This window comes from Crocodylus porosus, unplaced genomic scaffold (genome assembly GCF_001723895.1).
Source record: "Crocodylus porosus isolate Cpor-Errol unplaced genomic scaffold, CroPor_comp1, whole genome shotgun sequence".
NCBI classification, from domain to species: domain Eukaryota; kingdom Metazoa; phylum Chordata; order Crocodylia; family Crocodylidae; genus Crocodylus; species Crocodylus porosus.
The window spans coordinates 124,230,667-124,249,254 of NW_017728886.1; the positions used below are offsets into that span (position 1 = coordinate 124,230,667).

Below are 18,588 nucleotides of genomic sequence, written 5' to 3' on the forward strand. Positions count from 1 at the left end.
ATTAATGAATCTTATTTTGCTGCATGCAAATTATAAGAAGCCAGTCAGAAAAGAATATGGTGGTGTAACATAGGAATGTCCAAATTCTAATTAACTTGTGGCCATGTGCCACACAGGCTGCACCGGTGCAGGCCACGGAAGCTCTGGGCCACACTTTGTGTGGGCACCGTTCCCCTCCTTGCTGCACTGGATTGTACCATGATATTACCCAGGGCCCCAGCTCATCATGCCACAGGCTCCCTTGGTCCTGTGTTGACCCACCCCACCCCATAGGGTGGAAGCCAGGAAGTGGAAAACAGGCGAGGGTGGGGTAGTTCAAGGAACGTGAATGATACTACAGCCAGAGTGATATGGGGGGAGGGGGCAGGTTGAGGTGGGGATGGTAGCTTGATGGGAGACTAAAAGCTGCAAATTAACCCCATGCAGGCCACATATGGCCCACAGGCTGTTGAGCTGGACTGCCCTGATTTAACAAGTGATAAATTGAATTAAACACATCAAAATGTTTATAAATCCTCCTGTAACACCTTTTAAAAAGTTTAGGAGTGTTAAAATAGCCTTCTCATGCCACAGAATCTTTGATCTTCAATTTCTGTTGATTTTGGCTGGAAGCAGGCACAGCATATACTGATTTTTTTTAATATGACAGTAATTACAATAGAAACAACAATAAATGGTTCTTTTGAACCTAGTAACAGTTGGCCTTTACAACATTGGATAAACATAGGGATACTTTACAATACAAGACAAAGTTACTTTCTCTGTTAACCATTAATAGCAAATACAAATATCCCTTCAGTAGCTGAATGGCAAAAAAGGCATCCTATAAACTATATTACAAATGATAGAACGTCCGTGAAAGAACTAGAAACAATGATATAGAACTCTAATGCTTTTGAAAGACAGGTATGAAACTCCTGTTTAAGCTGAGAATTGGTGATGGTTTTTAAGATGACAGATTTTATTGCTCTAGAATGAAATAACTAATAGTAACAATAATAATACCTAGCTCTCAAATAGCACTTTTTTTTCATTACTAGGCCTCAGGACGTTCCAGGAGTTATCATTTTAAAAATGCAAATTATCTAATACAAACTGGACTAGGCATTAGATTGGATTACCATATACTACAAAACTAACATTTTTCAAGGAGTCCCATGGAATTAGGCACACACCAAAATGGTATGGGAGCTAAATGCCTAACTTCCTTAGGCCAGTTCTGATCTCAGCCCCATGCTAGGAAATATTAATAATCTCTACAGAGGCAGGTGTGCAAGTGAACAGTTTTGATAGATGGGCTTAATTCTATTAATATTCACAGATAAATGACAATTCACACCAAATGAAAGGGGGCACATTCACTTGAGGACAAATGGAGATGCACCTTAGTACATCAGCTCACATCAATATATTTCAGTTGGTAACAAAATCCGAATTTTAGCATGTAATTTATTTACAGTAAAAATTGTAATGCACTTTTATTGCCCAAGGGAGTCAGTTGGATAAGGGGAACCTCCATGAGTGAAATCAGATTTATTGTCAAACTGCTATTTGTGTCACTTATTTCAGAATACTGAATAAGTCACTATAACAGTAGTGCATTGGCTGAGATCTGTGAGGAGAGAAAGAGAGAGAATTAACAGCAGGAAATGGAATTGGGTTAAGTTTCATTGGTCATGTATTAATTGCAGAGGCCAGCAGGTAGCTCCAATACTATGTGCAGTGAGTAGATCCTTCCTTTGGCTGTAGATTCAGCTCTGAGGCAGCAGTAGCCTTTGTGCTGAAAGGTTTACCTTTCTGATGGCTCAGAATGGCAGAAAGATCTATGCATTTGAGTGAATTTTTCTATTTTCCAAACTGACATGGTCCCACTACATGCAAGGGAACAATATTTCTGCAGGTTTGCAGAATATATCTGTTAACCAAATTACTGTAGGGAAAAGAAAGATAAACATGGATTTCTCCATTCATAGTGCTTATTTTGGAAAACAATGATTAAAATGAATTCACAGGTGCTTCTAGAAGTGTCCTGCTTGTGTGGGACTTCTATACTCACTGGCACTCATAAGACAGTGAGTAGGAGGAACCTTCCTTCTACCTCATCATGTACCACCAAGGGTAAATGTCTCAGACTAAGGTGAACAATATGCTGCAGCCGGAAAGGGAGTAAGGATTTTGGAAGGGGAAGGAAAAAGAAAGAATTTGTGGGCTACAGTCTAGTTGTCTTTTTCCTGATTGCTCTAGCTGTATATTTACACAATGTAGAGGCCTAATGGCTTGGTCTAGCACCTGATATTTATAATGGGTTCCCAGAGAGGTTGTGTGTTAGAAGTTATTGTAAATGATATGGATCCTAGCACAGTGCATATTGCCAGTGACAGTAAGTCAAAAACATGTCAGGGCCTAGGTGTTTCCTGCCTCCTTTCTGTCATTTGGCAAGGTGATTAAATACGTGTGATTTCTAATGAAACTAAATAATGCAGCAAGACAAACACAGTCAGAACTAACTACACTTCTCAGAGATGTTACCAAAAGGTGTGACGTGATTTGCAAAACGTACTTGTCTCCTTTGCTCTTGGAAATGCCAACTAGTTTCTCAATGCCTCCTGCATCCCGTAAGGCCTTGGCGTTCTCCATGTTTTTTGTGATGACTTCATGCAGAGTGCAGCAAATGGCAGTAACTGTGTCATCGGACATGGCCTTGCTTGCTGAGCTGTTGCTGTTGTTTCCACCAGGAAGTCGATGGACCAGGTCCCGCATAGCATACTTGCCTTTAAAAAAAAAAAAATGAAGGGAGAATTCAAAGGAGATTGTTAAAAAGGGTGATCAGGAGAACTAAGGGCGAAAATACACATGACAACATTAGTACCATTTTTGTGCAATCTGATCTTCTTTTGATATTATTTTGTTGTTAGCTGTATTTTTTTTAAATGGGTCCAAGGAGAATGTCAGTCATTGGAGTGTCTACAAATATTCCCTGGTAACATCAATAAGAGCTTTAGGGGATGGTTCATACCAGGCCTTTGAGAAAAGGAGGCAAGTAAAGAAAAGTATACACATAAACTTAAGGCTTGATAGCCCTGCAGGGCTTGCCAAATCCATGTGTTCCTTATCCCACCACAGTACTTATACAACCTGTTAGCTGTGTTGATGCAGTACTAGCAATAGAATGTACCACAGCTGTTGCAAACAGCAGGATGATAGTTAAGCCATCCAAATTATTTGTGAATGAAGGGGTTAATCCTATCTGGAGGACAGGCTTCATAGTATACAGTTCATTAACTGGATATGTTAATGTTTTTATGATTTTATAGCTTATTACGAGTGTAATGATGCCACTGCATTTTAGAATTGCTTTAAAATATTATTGCTCTTTCTAAAAAGTTTCACTTGTATGAATATTAGTGGTGGGGAGGACAGACTCCAGAACTGTGATTCAGTTTGATAGGTGGCAAAGGATTTATCTTGTGCATTATTAACATGGAAAACTTTAATCTTCTGTAATAAAAAGAGCAATTTTTTTTATAAAAGAGTTTATTTTGAACTTCAGGCATGAGAAAGAAATAGCCATTATGCTTCTCCATTTAATTTTTCCCCATGCTCTAGCTAACAAAGAAATCTTTTACATGTTGCTTGCATGAACTTAATGCTTGGAAAGAGTGAAATATCTAGAAGTCCCAGAGAATTAATTCTCCTTGTTACTATAGAGCAAGTATAGCACAGGCAGACAAAGTTCTCCACACTGCTTCTCTAATGTGCCTCAACCCCATTTTCCAGGGATCACCAGTAAGGGTAAATGGGTAGTTTAGCCTCTCATCCAAGGAAGACACAAGCTGAACAATAAGAAGATTGGATCCAGTTCTCCCTGAATTTAGTGGAAAGTCTCTTAATGACATCAGTGGGGCTGCATCAGGACCTTGGGCATAATGATTATCATGACAGCATCTCGTATCATCAAAAGAGGAGAAGGAAAGCTAGGTGAGAAACAGTAACTGAAACAATCCACATCACGTTTTGGGCTGAAACATGATCAGAGACATTGTTTTGATGGCATTGCGAATCCTGATCATAACAGTTTCTTAAAAGCCTTCCTTCTGAAGTTACAAATAGAATTCTTTGTTTCCACAGATTTAGTTAGAAGAAAACTGCTCCCCTTTTTCTCCATAATGAATTGTTATTATCATTATTGCTATTATTATAATTGTTATTAATATTTTTTCAATGCTATTTGCTGTGGTGAAACTATATCTAGTTATTTGGAACAGCTCATTAATTGTACAGCACACATTACAATCCATGTACTGTCACAGTAAAATCAAAAGATAACAAATTCATTTTCTGATACTGTCAGTTCCTAGCAATTCTTTCCTTTTGATCAAGCAACAGGGTTCCTGGCACTGGAAGCATATAACTTGCTAATACAATGCATGCATGATGTTTTAGATTATATACTATTCTGTTATCAAGGTGTTGCAATTTAGAATGTAATACCTTCATAATGTTCTGTTGTTTTGCCTGTACTATTTCATTACTGTCATTTTCATTAATACACTTTTGTAACTGTCTCTAGATGTAGTACAGTACCTCCTTTCTAGAGGCATCTGTGCATCTGAAACTGGCCTGACGAAGGGCTAAGTTGGCCTGGCTTTGGGCTGGGAGCATAGTGTCAATCCTAGATGCCATCTGCAAGGCATGGGCCACCATGTAGGGGAGGTTTGGAGCAGTGGATAGCGCCCCTGGCATTGGGGCATGTAATGTAGTCTCCTGCAGTTATGGGAACAGCAAAGTCATGGCAGATGAAACTGGGTGGACTGCCTCATAGAAACAGGTAGGCGGGCTGACTCAAGACTTGGCCCTGGGCTTGCCCCCTGTCACAGTGGCTGGGAAACAGCAGCCCAATGGCCAAGCACTCCAGCACCCCTCCCCCCCACCCTTGGGAATTTGTTTTGGGTGCTTGCCATGTTAAGGGCTGAGTCAGGCAGCCAGCAGAAGCCTGATTGTGGTGGCCATTTTAAAACACAGGCCAGCTTTACAAACACAGCAGTATGCTGCTGGCAGCCAGGCAGAGACATCGCTTAGCTAAACTGCTATATGAAACATCTGGCAAGTAAGAGCAGGGGGCTCCTGATCCTGGTCATGACCAAAAACTGCAGCCGGCCAGGATAGGGAGGCCTGCTGGGACTGCTGGTGGCATGGCAGCCCCACTCAAATACCAGGATTGCTCACCTCCCCTGTGAAAGCAACACCATTGGTATAACAGGGCCAGGCATGACTGTGGCTACCTGAGCCCCACAGAGAAATGAGACTCCAGACGATCCAGGGAGGGGATAGATGCATAGAGCGGGTAGGAGTGAGGACCCTGATGAGGGTTGAGTAGGGCTGTCAGACAGCCTGAAGGGTAGCACATGGGCCAACCTCCTGAGGAACAAGAAATGAGAAGCCCAGTGAAGAGCTAGGGTGGAGTTAACCCTCTGTATGGTAGATCAGCTGGCCGCTACCTAGGTAGGGGTCTTGGGAGAGGTCCAACAGACTGCATGTCACCACCTGAGGCATGATACAGATGAAGCCCCAAGGCTTATGGGAGCCACTCCAAGAAGAAGCAGGGTGGAACAAGTTGGTGATGTGAGAAAGAGACCCTGTGAGAGGGGGTGGAGTGCAAGAGGCCCTAGTGAGAGGAGGGCAGGGTGAATGTAAGTGTGAAAAAAGCCTGATGAAGGACTAAGCTGGCCCAGCTTTAGGCCAGAAACATAGTGTCATCTTGGATGCCATCTGCGAGGCATGGGTCACCTTGTTGGGGAGGTTCAGAGTGGTGGATAGTGCCTCTGGCATCAGGGCATGTAACGGGTAGTCTCCCACATTTTCTACCAGTTATGGGAACAGCAAAGTCATGGCAGGAGAGACTGGGCGGGCTGACTCAGACTCGGCCCCAGGCTTGCCCCTGTCACAGCATCTCTTTCCGTAATGACTCCTATAAATAAAGTGCATTCCCCCTTCCCCTGCATGAAAGCTTCCTTGTGAGAACAACCTTACAGAACACAGTATACAATGATTAGTATTTAGTCCTCTACCATAATAGTAGTTTCAGTAACTAAAACAATTATCACATTTGTGTCATCCTCATAATACAAAATGGTTCTTTATCTGTTATAGTTCCCTGAACATATCAATCACAGAATAGAATAATTTAGGCTTGTCTGTCAAAGTAGATTTGCAAAGGTTTCTTATCATATTTTCAGTTTTTTACTTCTCTAATACAGCTACCACCACTGATCAGGACTTCATAAGCACTTAGATTAGAAGCACACTCTTTCCTTTCTCTGTAGCAACTACTTAGAGCGTGTCAAAGATTGTTCTTCTGGTAAGCCCTTGATTTAAACTGCAACTGATCATATTTACACACCTCTTCTTCCCAGATCTTGATTTTATGTCTTCTGCTACCTTCTCTTCAGCAGCCAATAATTCCTTAACATTAGGTATGAAAATATCCGGGTGACCACCCATTGTACTGTTATTCAGAATCACCGCACCACAACAGCAAGCATATTTATATTTACCCCGTACAGATGCATGTGTAAATATACTTTTTTTTTTTTTGGAGAACCTTAAGAGTTTTTCGAGTTGGACACCTACATCTCAGAATTACAGAATGGTATGTGATCAATAAAACTAATATTCATAAAGTTAAGTCAATAGTAATCATAATGTATAATTATAAGCACTCCAGATACAAGACTAGATGCAGAGCAATGCTCCATTCACTATTCATTATCTAAGACTTCTTCACTGCACAGAGCTGGTAACATAATCAAGACAAGATCAGTTCAGTTTGAGATACCCAGAATGAATCAATGAGTGGGAAATTATATAAGCAGGGGAAGCAAGTAGCATTGTACCCCTGTTATGGCACAGCACCCCTGCATTCTGAGTGGCTGATGTACTGGTAATTCTGTTTTTGAATACTTTTTCTTAATCCATTACATATTGAATTCAAACTATATGCTGATGTTGCTGGGCAGCTGGCTTCGTAATACAAAGACACCATAGATCAAAGCTGACTCTAGATATGTATGCGTAAATCCTACCGACTCTGGAGGGAATGATTCACACATGTATCTCAGCAATGATTTTGACCCTGTTGCATTTTAACTTAAATACTGCTCTTAATCAGAGGTACAACTGAACAGGGCTCTCAAGTAGTTCAAATGAGACAGAACTTATTCATTTTTATACAAAAATATTATTTTTATAAGAGATTTTGTTTAAGAAGTCTTAATGTTAGCAAGAGTGACCATTACAAATCTCATTACAATGTTTTCTTGTTTTTCGCATGCAAATACTTTATTAAATATTTTAAAAGAATACATTGCGGAGATCAAAAAGACCTACACATAAGAGCTGGTTCCAGAGTCAGCTATGAAAACAGTAATGAAGAAACAACTGTCAGTTACCTGTCTCTCTGATCCACTAAATGGGACAGGAAACATTTCAGATAGTTGATAATGAAATGACATTTAGGGCATGTTTACACGTGTGTAGGTGCACTTAAAATTAACACGCATTAAGGCATTTTAGGCTCATGTTTACACGTTCGTGCGTTAAAGCGCATTAATGTAGTGTGCACGGGCTGACATGGAATTAAAGTTAGTCCCAACTCAGTCCATACACAGTGTTAATTCACCTCAATGCATCTGCATGTGTATTAATGCACTTTAGCTATTCAAGCCTAAATTTGATACCTGCTTTTGCAGGTATCAAATTTAAGGCATGAATAGCCTAAAACCACCATTTTAAGGCTCGTTAAAGGCACGCACATGTAGATGCATGCCCTTAATGTGTCTTATATCAGGCTCAAGTGCCTTAAATTGGCACCTGTAGATATGTCCTTATATGTCTCAAAGAATTCCAAAGGGCTTTACAAACACACTAGTAGTAAATGCAAAACCTTCTCCCAACATTACTAGAATATTAAGGCTGCTCAGAACAAATGAAATAAGTCATGTAAAGAAACAGTTAATTTCTCTAGTTGAAATTACTTGGGTTGCAAGCTTTCCATAACAACTTGATTGCACTGCATATATGCAATATTCTCTACTCTTTTCTTGTTAATTGCTCTGTTAATATACTATGGTTTATAGACCAAACCCTCCTCAAGTTACACCAATTTTTCACCAGTGTAACCTTGATTGTGTTACTGGAATTTACACTGGAGGTACAGGTTGTTTATCATTAGTTACGTGGCAATTTCTGCAAATCTGTAGTAATGCTGCTGAAGTTAATGTTGTTACTCCAGAATTACACTGATATAACTCAAAGCAAATTTTCACCCTTAACTTTTGCTTGGCTTCATTTTTCAATTGTGGAGCATTTACCTGAAAATTAAAAAAAAACTAAAGAGTTTCATATGAAATAGAAATGTATTAAGAAATGTGTCTTCTAGTGTCAGCAAACTTTTATCTAACACCAACAGTACCAGAATTGAGATTTCAGGACAGACACAATGTTTAACTGTGGGAAAGTCTTCCTTTCAGCTAAACCAATGGGAGGTGAGGAAGGTACTGAGAAAAGAGGATAATTTGTGTAAGAAAGAATGATACTAAAAATAAATGGCATTATTAATCTTCAGCAGGGGTCATATAGAACTACTCTGATTTGCAAATATATTGATTTTTTTTTGAGTAACATTAAACATTAGAAGACCTGCAACTGATTTGATTTATTTTAAGAGGATTTAAATAATTCGATTAACTATAACTGGCAGCATGACAGAAAAGAACCACACTTTTTTTGCCCAGTTTTATTGGTATAGGAGTAGAAAGAGAAATTACACATTAACTTCAGGGTAGAATCACAGGAAAGCAGCTGCTTCTAAGACAGGATTTTCTTGACAGTACAAATAATGAAATTGCTCTTCTAAGGTAAGATTTCCATCACTAAAATGATTTGATTGTATGTCTAAGGTGGGATCAGACTAATGCTGTACAATGTAGTTCTGTCTCTGAAAGAGAGAAATTTGCTGTACCTTCTAGTAGTTACAAAAATGCCAATGTTTTCCAAATGATCATCTACTGTATTTTAAGCACAAGAGCTAAATCAGGGTGTGGTTTTTTGTTTTTTTTAGAGTATGACTCTGATATATAGTTATCCTGAGATCAAATTCACTTCCAGTATAAAATAATGCAGCAAAGATGATCTATTCGGTAGATTTAACAAGAACAAAATATTTACAGATTATGTTCCACTTCTGGACTTACTGTTCTATAGCGGTCTAGAGACAAGTTCTCTCCTGGTGTAACCTCACTGCCCTCAATATGACCCAGCGCTTTCTAACTCAAAGAGACAGAAGATCCATCACTGACAAGTGACCCTGTCACATTAGTACTGCTATTAAGAGTCAGTGGTAGGATTCCTTCTTTGTAGCAATGAAAATGATAGAATTAACTTGTTGCAAACAGATATTAATTCTACCTTGAGTACTAGGCTAAATCATTAAAAAATTATGAACATCATTGCGCAGGAAGCTGCTGCCTAACAGAAGCAATATACTACCATTTTGTATCTCAAAGCTACCCAGGGATCTTTGTCCTGCAGCAAAAATAATGTTATTTATTAGTGGAAAAACTGCTACAGTATATTATTGTAATGCTAAAAAATTCCATCTCAGAGCCAAAGGGTACCCTGGCATTGCATATGTGTGACTTTTGCTTTCTAGGCTGCTACTATGTCTTGATTTTTCCATAGGGGTGGAGAAGTGTGTGCATGTGCGTATGCATGTGCATGCATAGTCCATGAAAATATATACAGTACAGACTCACAGATCTACAAAATCTCATTATTGTTGTTGGTTTTTAAGATCATCCAATATATCACAGCCTGCCTTGGAAGAATATTGCTGGGAGGGTTTATTGCTTTTAATAATTATTTAGTAAACAATCAGCAGAAAACTCACTTTTTAATTTGAAATGTTACCTTTTTATCTAAATGCTATTACATTAAATTGGTCAATTAAACTATAATCTTAGCCCTCACAGTTTTTACATTATTTAATGCTTGTGGGAGGCACTTCAGACACATATACATATGTATAACAGAAACTGCCCCTCCCATGGAGCTACCAATCCTTGATTATGATCAGAGGCTCAGGTAGATGTAACAAACAAATCAAGGAAAAAGGACTTATTACATTTAGGACAATAAACAGCAGTAAACACAAGACAAAGGTCTACCTTGCCCATTACGGCCATGTCCGGACAAGTGTGGCCATGTGGTATGTGGCACTGCAGACACATCTGAGGCACCACATACTGCAAGTTTAGCTGTTTTCCATGCTGCAAGGGAGCAGCCTGGGTTTTTTTTGGACCCCTGGATATCCAGGGGTCAAAAAACCCTGCACACAAAATGAGCAGAGCAGTGCATGCAGGGGCAGTGTGCAGTGCTCAAAACCAGAGCTGGGCCGCCCAAGAGCATGCTCTGGCTGCCAGCCAGGTTCTGAGTGGCAGGAACGCCACTGCTGCAGGAGGACCCCAGGTAAGGTTGCTGGAGCCAGCCCAGTGCTAGCCCCAGCCTCTCCCAACATACCTGGGGTAACCTGCCATGCACCAGAGGGTACGTGGTACAGGCATTCCCTGGGGATAACTAGCAGTGGTCTAAGGTGTGCCACTGCTAGTTGTCCCTAGGAAATAAAACATCCACACTTCTGTGGATGCAGCCTAGATGTCTAAAAATATATTCTTTTCTACCCCCCAGATCTACAAGGGGCACTTACTGCCAAATAAGCAGTTTTTACTTTGGAGTCCTCCATGCATGACCAGGTTTGGCTAACTACATGACTGGGTAGCCATCTAACTGAATCTGTCTGGAAAAGCACATATGATCTGTGAAGGCCTTCAAAAGCTTTAGGCAGAAAATTCATGACAAAACAGTGACCCACCTTTCAGACCGATGGCCAAGTGGTTAGGGCAACTGGCCAGGGAACAGGAGACCCAGGTTGTAGGCCCAACCTTCAGCCACAGGGGGCTGAATCTACATTTCCCACCTCCCAGCAAACACTTTAACCACCAGGGTCTGGGTTAAGCAGGCCAAGAGTGCCTTATACTTTTCTTGTTGAAGCTACCCACTCAGTAATGAGGTGGGGAAAACCATGTGGGGCAGGAGAGAAAGCAAGGGGAACCTAACTGAATAGCTGAGCCAGGGCAAAAGTCCTGGAAAAAGGTGTCCTGGGCAGAAGTGTCCTGGAAAAAAGTTCCTTCTCCTCCTGTTCTTTAGGCATTTTGCACTGAATAGCCACTGGTGAATTTGACACAAATCGGTGAAGTAGAACTTTGTCCAACCTCCCTAACTGTTGTTGCTGCCCTCATCTCACCTGCTCTTTTTTGTATGACACACTGTTGAGGGTTTTTTTTTTTTGTGGGGTGGTTTTGTGATTACGGTATGTGAGAGGATTCAAAGTGGACAATCTTGTGGGCATTCTTGGGTAAATGGTTGCCTACAAATTAAGGAGTCTGGACTTGATGGCACCCTGGAGGCTTATTCTATTGTCTAGGTACAGACAGAAATGACAATTTTTGCCTAATCTGGCCCCTGAAAGTACTCTACAGTTGTGACAAAACAAAAGTGCATGGCTGCAGAGTGCTTTAGAGGGTCTAATCCTGCAACAATCTGAGCCTTCATTACATTGCATGAGGGTTCAGATGAGGGCACTGCAAAGTGGAGCCCCTTCATTAACTTCTGTCTGTGTGTGCCAGGAGGAGTAGTGCTTAGCTGACACAGCTCAGCACTTCTCCCAATTGAAGTTTTCAGAATGGTGGGGGGCAGGGAGAAGGGAGAAGAGAGAACTCATTCTGGGGGTTGCCCAGCCAGCACTGGAGGTGGGGGCAAATAGATTGGAGCCCTGCCACTAATCCAGTGCATCTGGGGAAACCCCAGAATAGAACTCCCTCCCCTGCCTTTTCCCCCTCCCACCCTGAGACAGAAGGCACTACTTCACTGTCACAGGAGGCGCTACTTCACAGTCAGGACGGCTAGGATCTGGAACCAACTTCCAAGAGAAGTGGTGCTGGCTCCTACTCTGGGGGTCTTTAAGAGGAGGCTAGATGTATGCTTTGCTGGGGTCGTTTGACCCCAGTACTCTTTCCTGCCATGGCAGGGGGTTGGACTTGATGATCTGTTCAGGTCCCTTCCGACCCTACTAACTATGAAACTAAGAATGGGAGCTGGGGGAGTGGGGAGGGGCACAGCTAGGGAAAGAGCCTGCAGAGGTGCAGGCTCTCTCTCTGGACTGGCTCAAAATTGCAGCTAGATCCCCCAGTCTCCTGACCCAACATCTAACTTCTGTTTGGTCAGGAGGATCGGTCTAACTCATGGTGCTTAACTAATTACAGAACTATTTCTAATTAATTTGCTATACTGTACTTGCATATATACATAAAAGGACCAAATGTGTTTTTTAAATTTTCAGCATCTTGGGGCTTGTGCCTATTAAAGATGCTCCACATACAACATCAACATCAGACTTGTAGTTGTTGCTGTCAAAATGAGCACAGGTTTATCATATGGACCCTTCCAATCCTACTATTCTATTATTCTCTGATCACTTGACAGTGACGGTTTAAATGTATCTATTCAAAATGAATAACATGAGAACTTCAAAGGGATCAGTCATGCAGGTTGGTGTATTTTCCACAAAGTTGGTAAGTTAAATATACTGTTGGGCTTTGGTTGCTTTACACCAGATGAACCTGACAATTAAAATGGAGAGAGGTAGTTAGCCGCTTTAGTTCAAAGTCAGGCAGAAGGCAGGGTTGAGCTGCACCTTAAACTGAATGAATCAGAGACACGTAAGCTTTAGCAGGCATTAATTCACTTCATTTGAGGCTATGAAAGGACATACCCACAAAAGCTTATGCATCTCTTAATTCAGTTTAAATGGAATTAGAGATGCTTTGAATCAAAGAATTCCACTAAATCTAGCTGCGTATTTTGCTGAAGCTTACTTGAAACTTTTTGGACTAAAGATGTTGACAGGGTAATGGAAAGGACAGCTTTTTGCACTTGAAAACCAGAAGGGTTGTCTCTAATGTATCAGGGACTGATGAAAATCAATAGAGGGCCCAGAGAGAGCAGTCTGGGTTTCTCTCTTCCTTTCAGAAGTTGGATGAGCAAGATAACTTGTCTTTTTTCCTTTCTTGCACTTACTTCTGATGACAATCAGAAAGGGTTTCAAGATATTAGAATGTTATTCAGCCTGGTGCATGGGAAAGAAGGAACAATGGTTTCCTTGATGCTATTGTATACTATGTACCCATCATTGATTTCAATTCAGTCATATATAGTACAGTAGATAGAGCCCCATAGATCTTTTCTAGTTCCAGGAAGGACTCGTAGAAGCTTTCGTAGGGTGATTAAAGGAGGTGAAAAGCTCATATCAATGCCAAGTGAAAGTCAATTGGAAGGAAACCAAAGATCCAAAAGGGTAGCTGACATATTGGCTTTTAATTTTTTTTCCCAAAAGATTAAAGGTTCTGGTTCTATTTGTCTTGAATGAAAGAAATATGTGGGATAGGAGTAACCCTACACAGGGCACAAAGAGGGCAGACCTGAATAAGTGATATGATGGGAAGTGGTCAATGGCAAGCAAGAAAAAAGTGATTTAGTATTTTTGTTCCACCATGTCAGCCAAAGGGAAGCTACTGGTGGTGGTGGTGATGGAGGTGGGGGTGTCTGTCTTTGGGCTGAATACTTTTTTACAGGAGTCACATTGTTCTGCTTCTTTTCTGCTTCCCAACACAGTCCTTCTACCAGATGATCATCTTTCTTGGTTGCCTTCCAGCCATGCTGCAATGTTGCTTGCCTTGTCATTTCCATTATCTGACTCACTCTTTCATTCTCCCCTTCTTCCTACCAGCACTGCTTCTTAGCCATTGATTGTTCATGTCCCCCTGCCCTGTCTTACCTGCCTGAGAGCTGTATGTACATCCCTGTAACCTGCCTCCCAGTTAGCAGGGTGGTGGAATCCTTACCACTCCTCATATTGCTTGCTCCAAGGCCAGCTGACTTGCAGTCCCTTTCTTAAGTTATTCATGTGTCTAATCCCTCTCCATGCCCTGGCCCTCTACCATATATGTTGCCATGGGTCAGGGAATCCTTAATCAGGACTAAAGTCAAGGAAAGTTTTGCCTGAATAAGAACTGAAGACTTCTATTTTAGACCGTTCAACATTTATTTACTTAAACTCTCTTACACCCTTGTACTATAGTGGTCTGTTGTGTATGCCTGAAATTCACAATAGGTGTCTACACCATCTAACTTTTTATCATAATACCCATTCCTTCCTCTCTCCACAGTGTAAATTCAGACTCTCTTTTCCACTCACAAAGGAAGAGTTTTACTTCGTAGGGGGTCAGACTTGATGATCTGCTCAGGTTCCTTCCAGCCCTACCAACTATGAAACTTTGAAAGTATCTCATACCTCACCTGAACCATGTCTCTCTGCAGGGTGTCATCCAGCTAGCTACACAGGAGAACAAGCAGACTGCAGCATGCAGTCTATGACCATTTATCAAGTAACCAAAACAAGGAAGAAATGTTTAGCTGGTCAACAATGACGTTTCCTAGTTCCAAGTATCAGAATTGCTTTGTCAAAGCTGGGATTAACAGAATGATGAACTCTGAGTCCTGATTGAGCATCGTCATGATTAGAAGAACCAGGAAAAAGGAGTGAAAAACTATTAGATGTACCTGCCTTCATGCCTGGAGTGGCTGAGTTATCATATCCAAAGGGTAGGAGATGCACAGTCTGGCATGCAAGGGGCACATGGACACCCCAAGAGGAATCTGTGTGGACAGTTACTTGAAGAACTGCTTTTTACTTTCATTGTTCCCTTCAATATGTGGGTTTTACTTTCCATTGTCATTATGGAGATGAATGGAAAAGGAAAACTTTTGCGAAAGAGTTTTAAGTATATCTTTCTATGTACGAGAATGCTGAACATGCACATGTAATAATCCAGCTCTTTCCTTGCTGGCTAACACATTTATTCCTTTCATGCAGGTTGCACTGTCATGTTTCTTTCCATCTTCCAAGGTAAAAGGGATTTTTTTTGGTATCAGGATGTGATTCTTCATCTTAATTGCTGTAGGTTCAGTGTTCTAGTATGGCACAGTCTGGCAGCATGCTGGGGTTTTATACCTCCCAGGAAGAGAGACTATATTTTTGGAAGGATGAATTTTAGAAATTGTATGCATGTAACTAATTTTATGATTAATTAGTATCTGTGAAGTGCTTTGAAGAGGAAAGTTACTATATGAGTTTTAAGTGTAATTTTAGATTTATCTCTGATTTGGCCCTTTAAAATAAAATAAGGGAATGTTTTACTAGAAGCCTGAATGAAGGGAGTGCCTTCATGATGAGGAAATACACAAGGTTTTTATCTATGGGAAAAGAAGTTCAGGCTCAGAGATACAGGGCCTGATCCAGCAACCCTGAAGGTTGCTGTCTGCCTGACTTCAATAGGCATGGGGTACGATCCCTAGAAACTGCTTTTCTGCTACGGTTCCCTTGGAAGCAGTGCAAGATTCTGTCAGGAGTGCAGCTCCATCCCTAGTGATTTCCCAGTACCTACTAGTCTGTATCTGAAGCATCACTGGTTTGTGAAGTTTTCTTCTTTTCATTTATCTTTTTTGTCATCATTTCTGCTTGGAAATTATATGATACATTAGTGCATGAACCAAGAGTGCCAAATTCAGAGTCTGGCATAAGGAGGAACATTCTCTTAAAGTCATTAATATTGCACTGGCTTTCAAGAAACATGCATTTGTCCCTATATCATGAACTGAGAGTTGCAGAGAATTTGTCTGGTGTGTTCCTGCCCTCAACCAGAGCCACATGGTACTCAGAGAGATGGCAATCCTTGTGCTGTTTAGAAATATATATAAGATCATAAGAGAAAAAGCATCAAAATGAAAAGCTCATGATACATTTCCTTAATAAAAATTGATTTTAAAATCACTGCGAATTGATGAAAATGTGTTAGCTGATGAAAGCAAATCCCAGAACTGTAATCATGTCTTTTAACACCCGTTCTCTGCAGAATGATAGAATTGTTTGGGGCCACATCACAGTGCTCATACATTTCTTAATTAGTCACAATGGAAATTCTGCAAGGAGCAGTTAGCATGATTAATGTATCTAAGGCAGCAAAATAAATGTGCATAGAGTACGTTTCCCAGTGTTACATTGCTTTATTGCTAGATTATAAATTAAAATCAAAAGATTATTTATATTTTAATAGGCAACAATCCTAGTTACAGTTTGAGGGCTGATGAAAATCTGGAGTAAATCCACTGACACCAGCATTCTACAGAATGACAGAAGAGAGAAGATGGGGTAAAAAAATAGAAAAAAATAACTACAGGGAAAAAATCAACTCCTGTAATAACTATTAAGTCTGATGTGACAAGTATTGGCAAAACAATACTTGTCTTTTTATGTAGAAAACAAGTTAGCAAAGACACTTAAAAGGTACTGGTATATGACTACATTGCAGCTGAAAAAAGTGTACAGGAAGGTCATATATTTATTTTCAATGCATCACAGAGAGGTATCCCATGCTGATGACCTGGCAGACTGAGAGGTAGAGGTATTTCTCAGGTATTTTTAAGGCACGGATCTGGGTGGCAAGTAATGACCAACAAGCTGGGATATTAATACCCCTGTGTACAAGGGCTATAAAATGTTTGGGGGTTTCTTACATGGATAGAGGCAGGAGAATGTAAATCAGAGCTGTCAAATTTCTGTCAACCTCCCCACCCATCCCCTGCAGTAGTGGTGGGGGAGGGGGTTATGTGTAATGTCTGTCCCTAGCCAAAATGGCTGAAACTAGTTTAAGATAAACCTGGTTGAATGCAGTATCAGACTTAACTGATCCGGGTCAAACCAGTTTATGAAACTGCTGTCTTAGACCCCTTCTTGGTTCAAGTTAAATCAGAGTCCCCCAGCATGCTTTCCAGCCCCTGGCTGGGCTGTGCTGTCTGCTCCAGAGAGCAGGGCTGGCCATGCCCCTCTGCTCTCTAGCTGGAGCAGTGAGGGCTGGCTGGCAAGTGTATGGGGTGGGGGGCAAGCCCAGTCTACAGGGGAGGGGGGGACTGCACCCCCCAGACAAACCCTGGATAGGGTCTAGGGCAAGGGAGGGGGGTTAAACAGCCCTTCCTCCCACTCAAACTTACTGCTGGCTGCAACTGTGAACTACAAATGCCAGAGGCACCTGGAAGGAAGAAGAAGTGATAAGCAACCCTGCAGAGTCCTGCTGCTGTAATTCTGGACTTCAAATCCTAGATACCTTGGGGGCAGCAGGAACAGGGAATGAACACAGCCAGAGAGGGGTACTCTAGTGCACCCTGGCTTCTGGCATGAGCCACTGCAGGCATATGGCTGCATTCCCTGCATCAAAGACGGATGTCTGCTCACTTCTGTTTCAATTTAATCTGTGCAGTTTAGACTAACCTGTAAAGACTGAATCAATTCAGCCTTGGGCTTTTTGACTGTCTGTACCTAGCCTAAGTGGCTGGATTGCACACCCCTTGGGCCACAATCGCAGGAGCCACTTCAACAGGCTCCATATGGGCCCTGGGGACCACATATGTCTGCCACTGGCACCTCTGCTGCACTGGGCTTCCTGGTAGCCTGCAACTACACTGCACTCCTTCCCGCTGCAGCTCCTCACATCTCCAGGCTGCACCATGTGCCCCCTCACTACACCACAGACTCCCCTGCTGCTGCTTCCTCTGCTCCCTGCTGCACCCTCACCCTTGCTGCTGCTCTCCATGCCTCTCTGATGTACCCAACTCACCCTTAGCTTCCCCAGCACGAGTTCCCCCACTGCATCATGCCACTCAGGCACCCTAGGGTGTGGGCTCTTTCAGCACTGAAGGCTGATCTGTGCAGCACCACTCCATCCCCTGCAGCAGGAGCAGGAAGGGGAAGCCTGAAACTCTGGCTTATGCTGCAGCTGGAGCACTAAATAACCAGCTTCATTTTGAGGGCATATAGTATAGTATTGAAAGGCACATGGTACTCCTGTTGCTGGGGCAGAAACTATCTGGCCCTTTTGTAACAAAACCCTGGATAATAAAGATATCTATTTGGGCTATGGCAGGACAGGAACTACCGTGATGTATGAAAGACAGCTTCAGTAAGTGATTCTGCAGTTCAGTGTTGGCTACTGATGAAGAAGGACCTCCTGAGAAACTGAACCTAGGTCCTTACATTTGAACACAGATATATATGGTAAGGCTATTACAGTTTTCTCAGGGTATGGTGTTGAAGAGCTCAAAACACTAAATGGTTTATGAGCTGTGACACCACCCACTTGTTTTTTTTTTCAAAGTAGGACTTATAGGGCATTTATACATGTGCTCCAGGAGTGTGTGTGTATGTGGGGGAAGCACTTTAATTACAGCCGCTCTAATTAAAGCACCTAGAGTGTCTTGGAGCCACTCTAATTACAGCACCCAGAGCGTCTTGTGTATTAGTGTCCCCACATTTAAAAATGGTGGTGGGGGTGCTTTATCTAAAGCTTGTCGAATGAGCTTTAA

The 18,588-nt window shown here is 41.7% G+C and overlaps 1 protein-coding gene across 6 annotated transcripts in view; it reads right to left on the bottom strand.

Annotated features, from left to right (window-relative positions):
• CTNND2 (catenin delta 2) overlaps window positions 1–18,588 on the bottom strand; it is a 936,097-nt gene that overhangs the window by 57,772 nt on the left and 859,737 nt on the right. For all 6 annotated transcript variants that reach the window (XM_019541636.1, XM_019541627.1, XM_019541621.1 and 3 more), the window contains one exon: window positions 2,561–2,771. In XM_019541636.1, coding sequence (XP_019397181.1) covers window positions 2,561–2,771 — 211 coding nt within the window. The remainder of the gene's footprint in view (window positions 1–2,560; window positions 2,772–18,588) is intronic.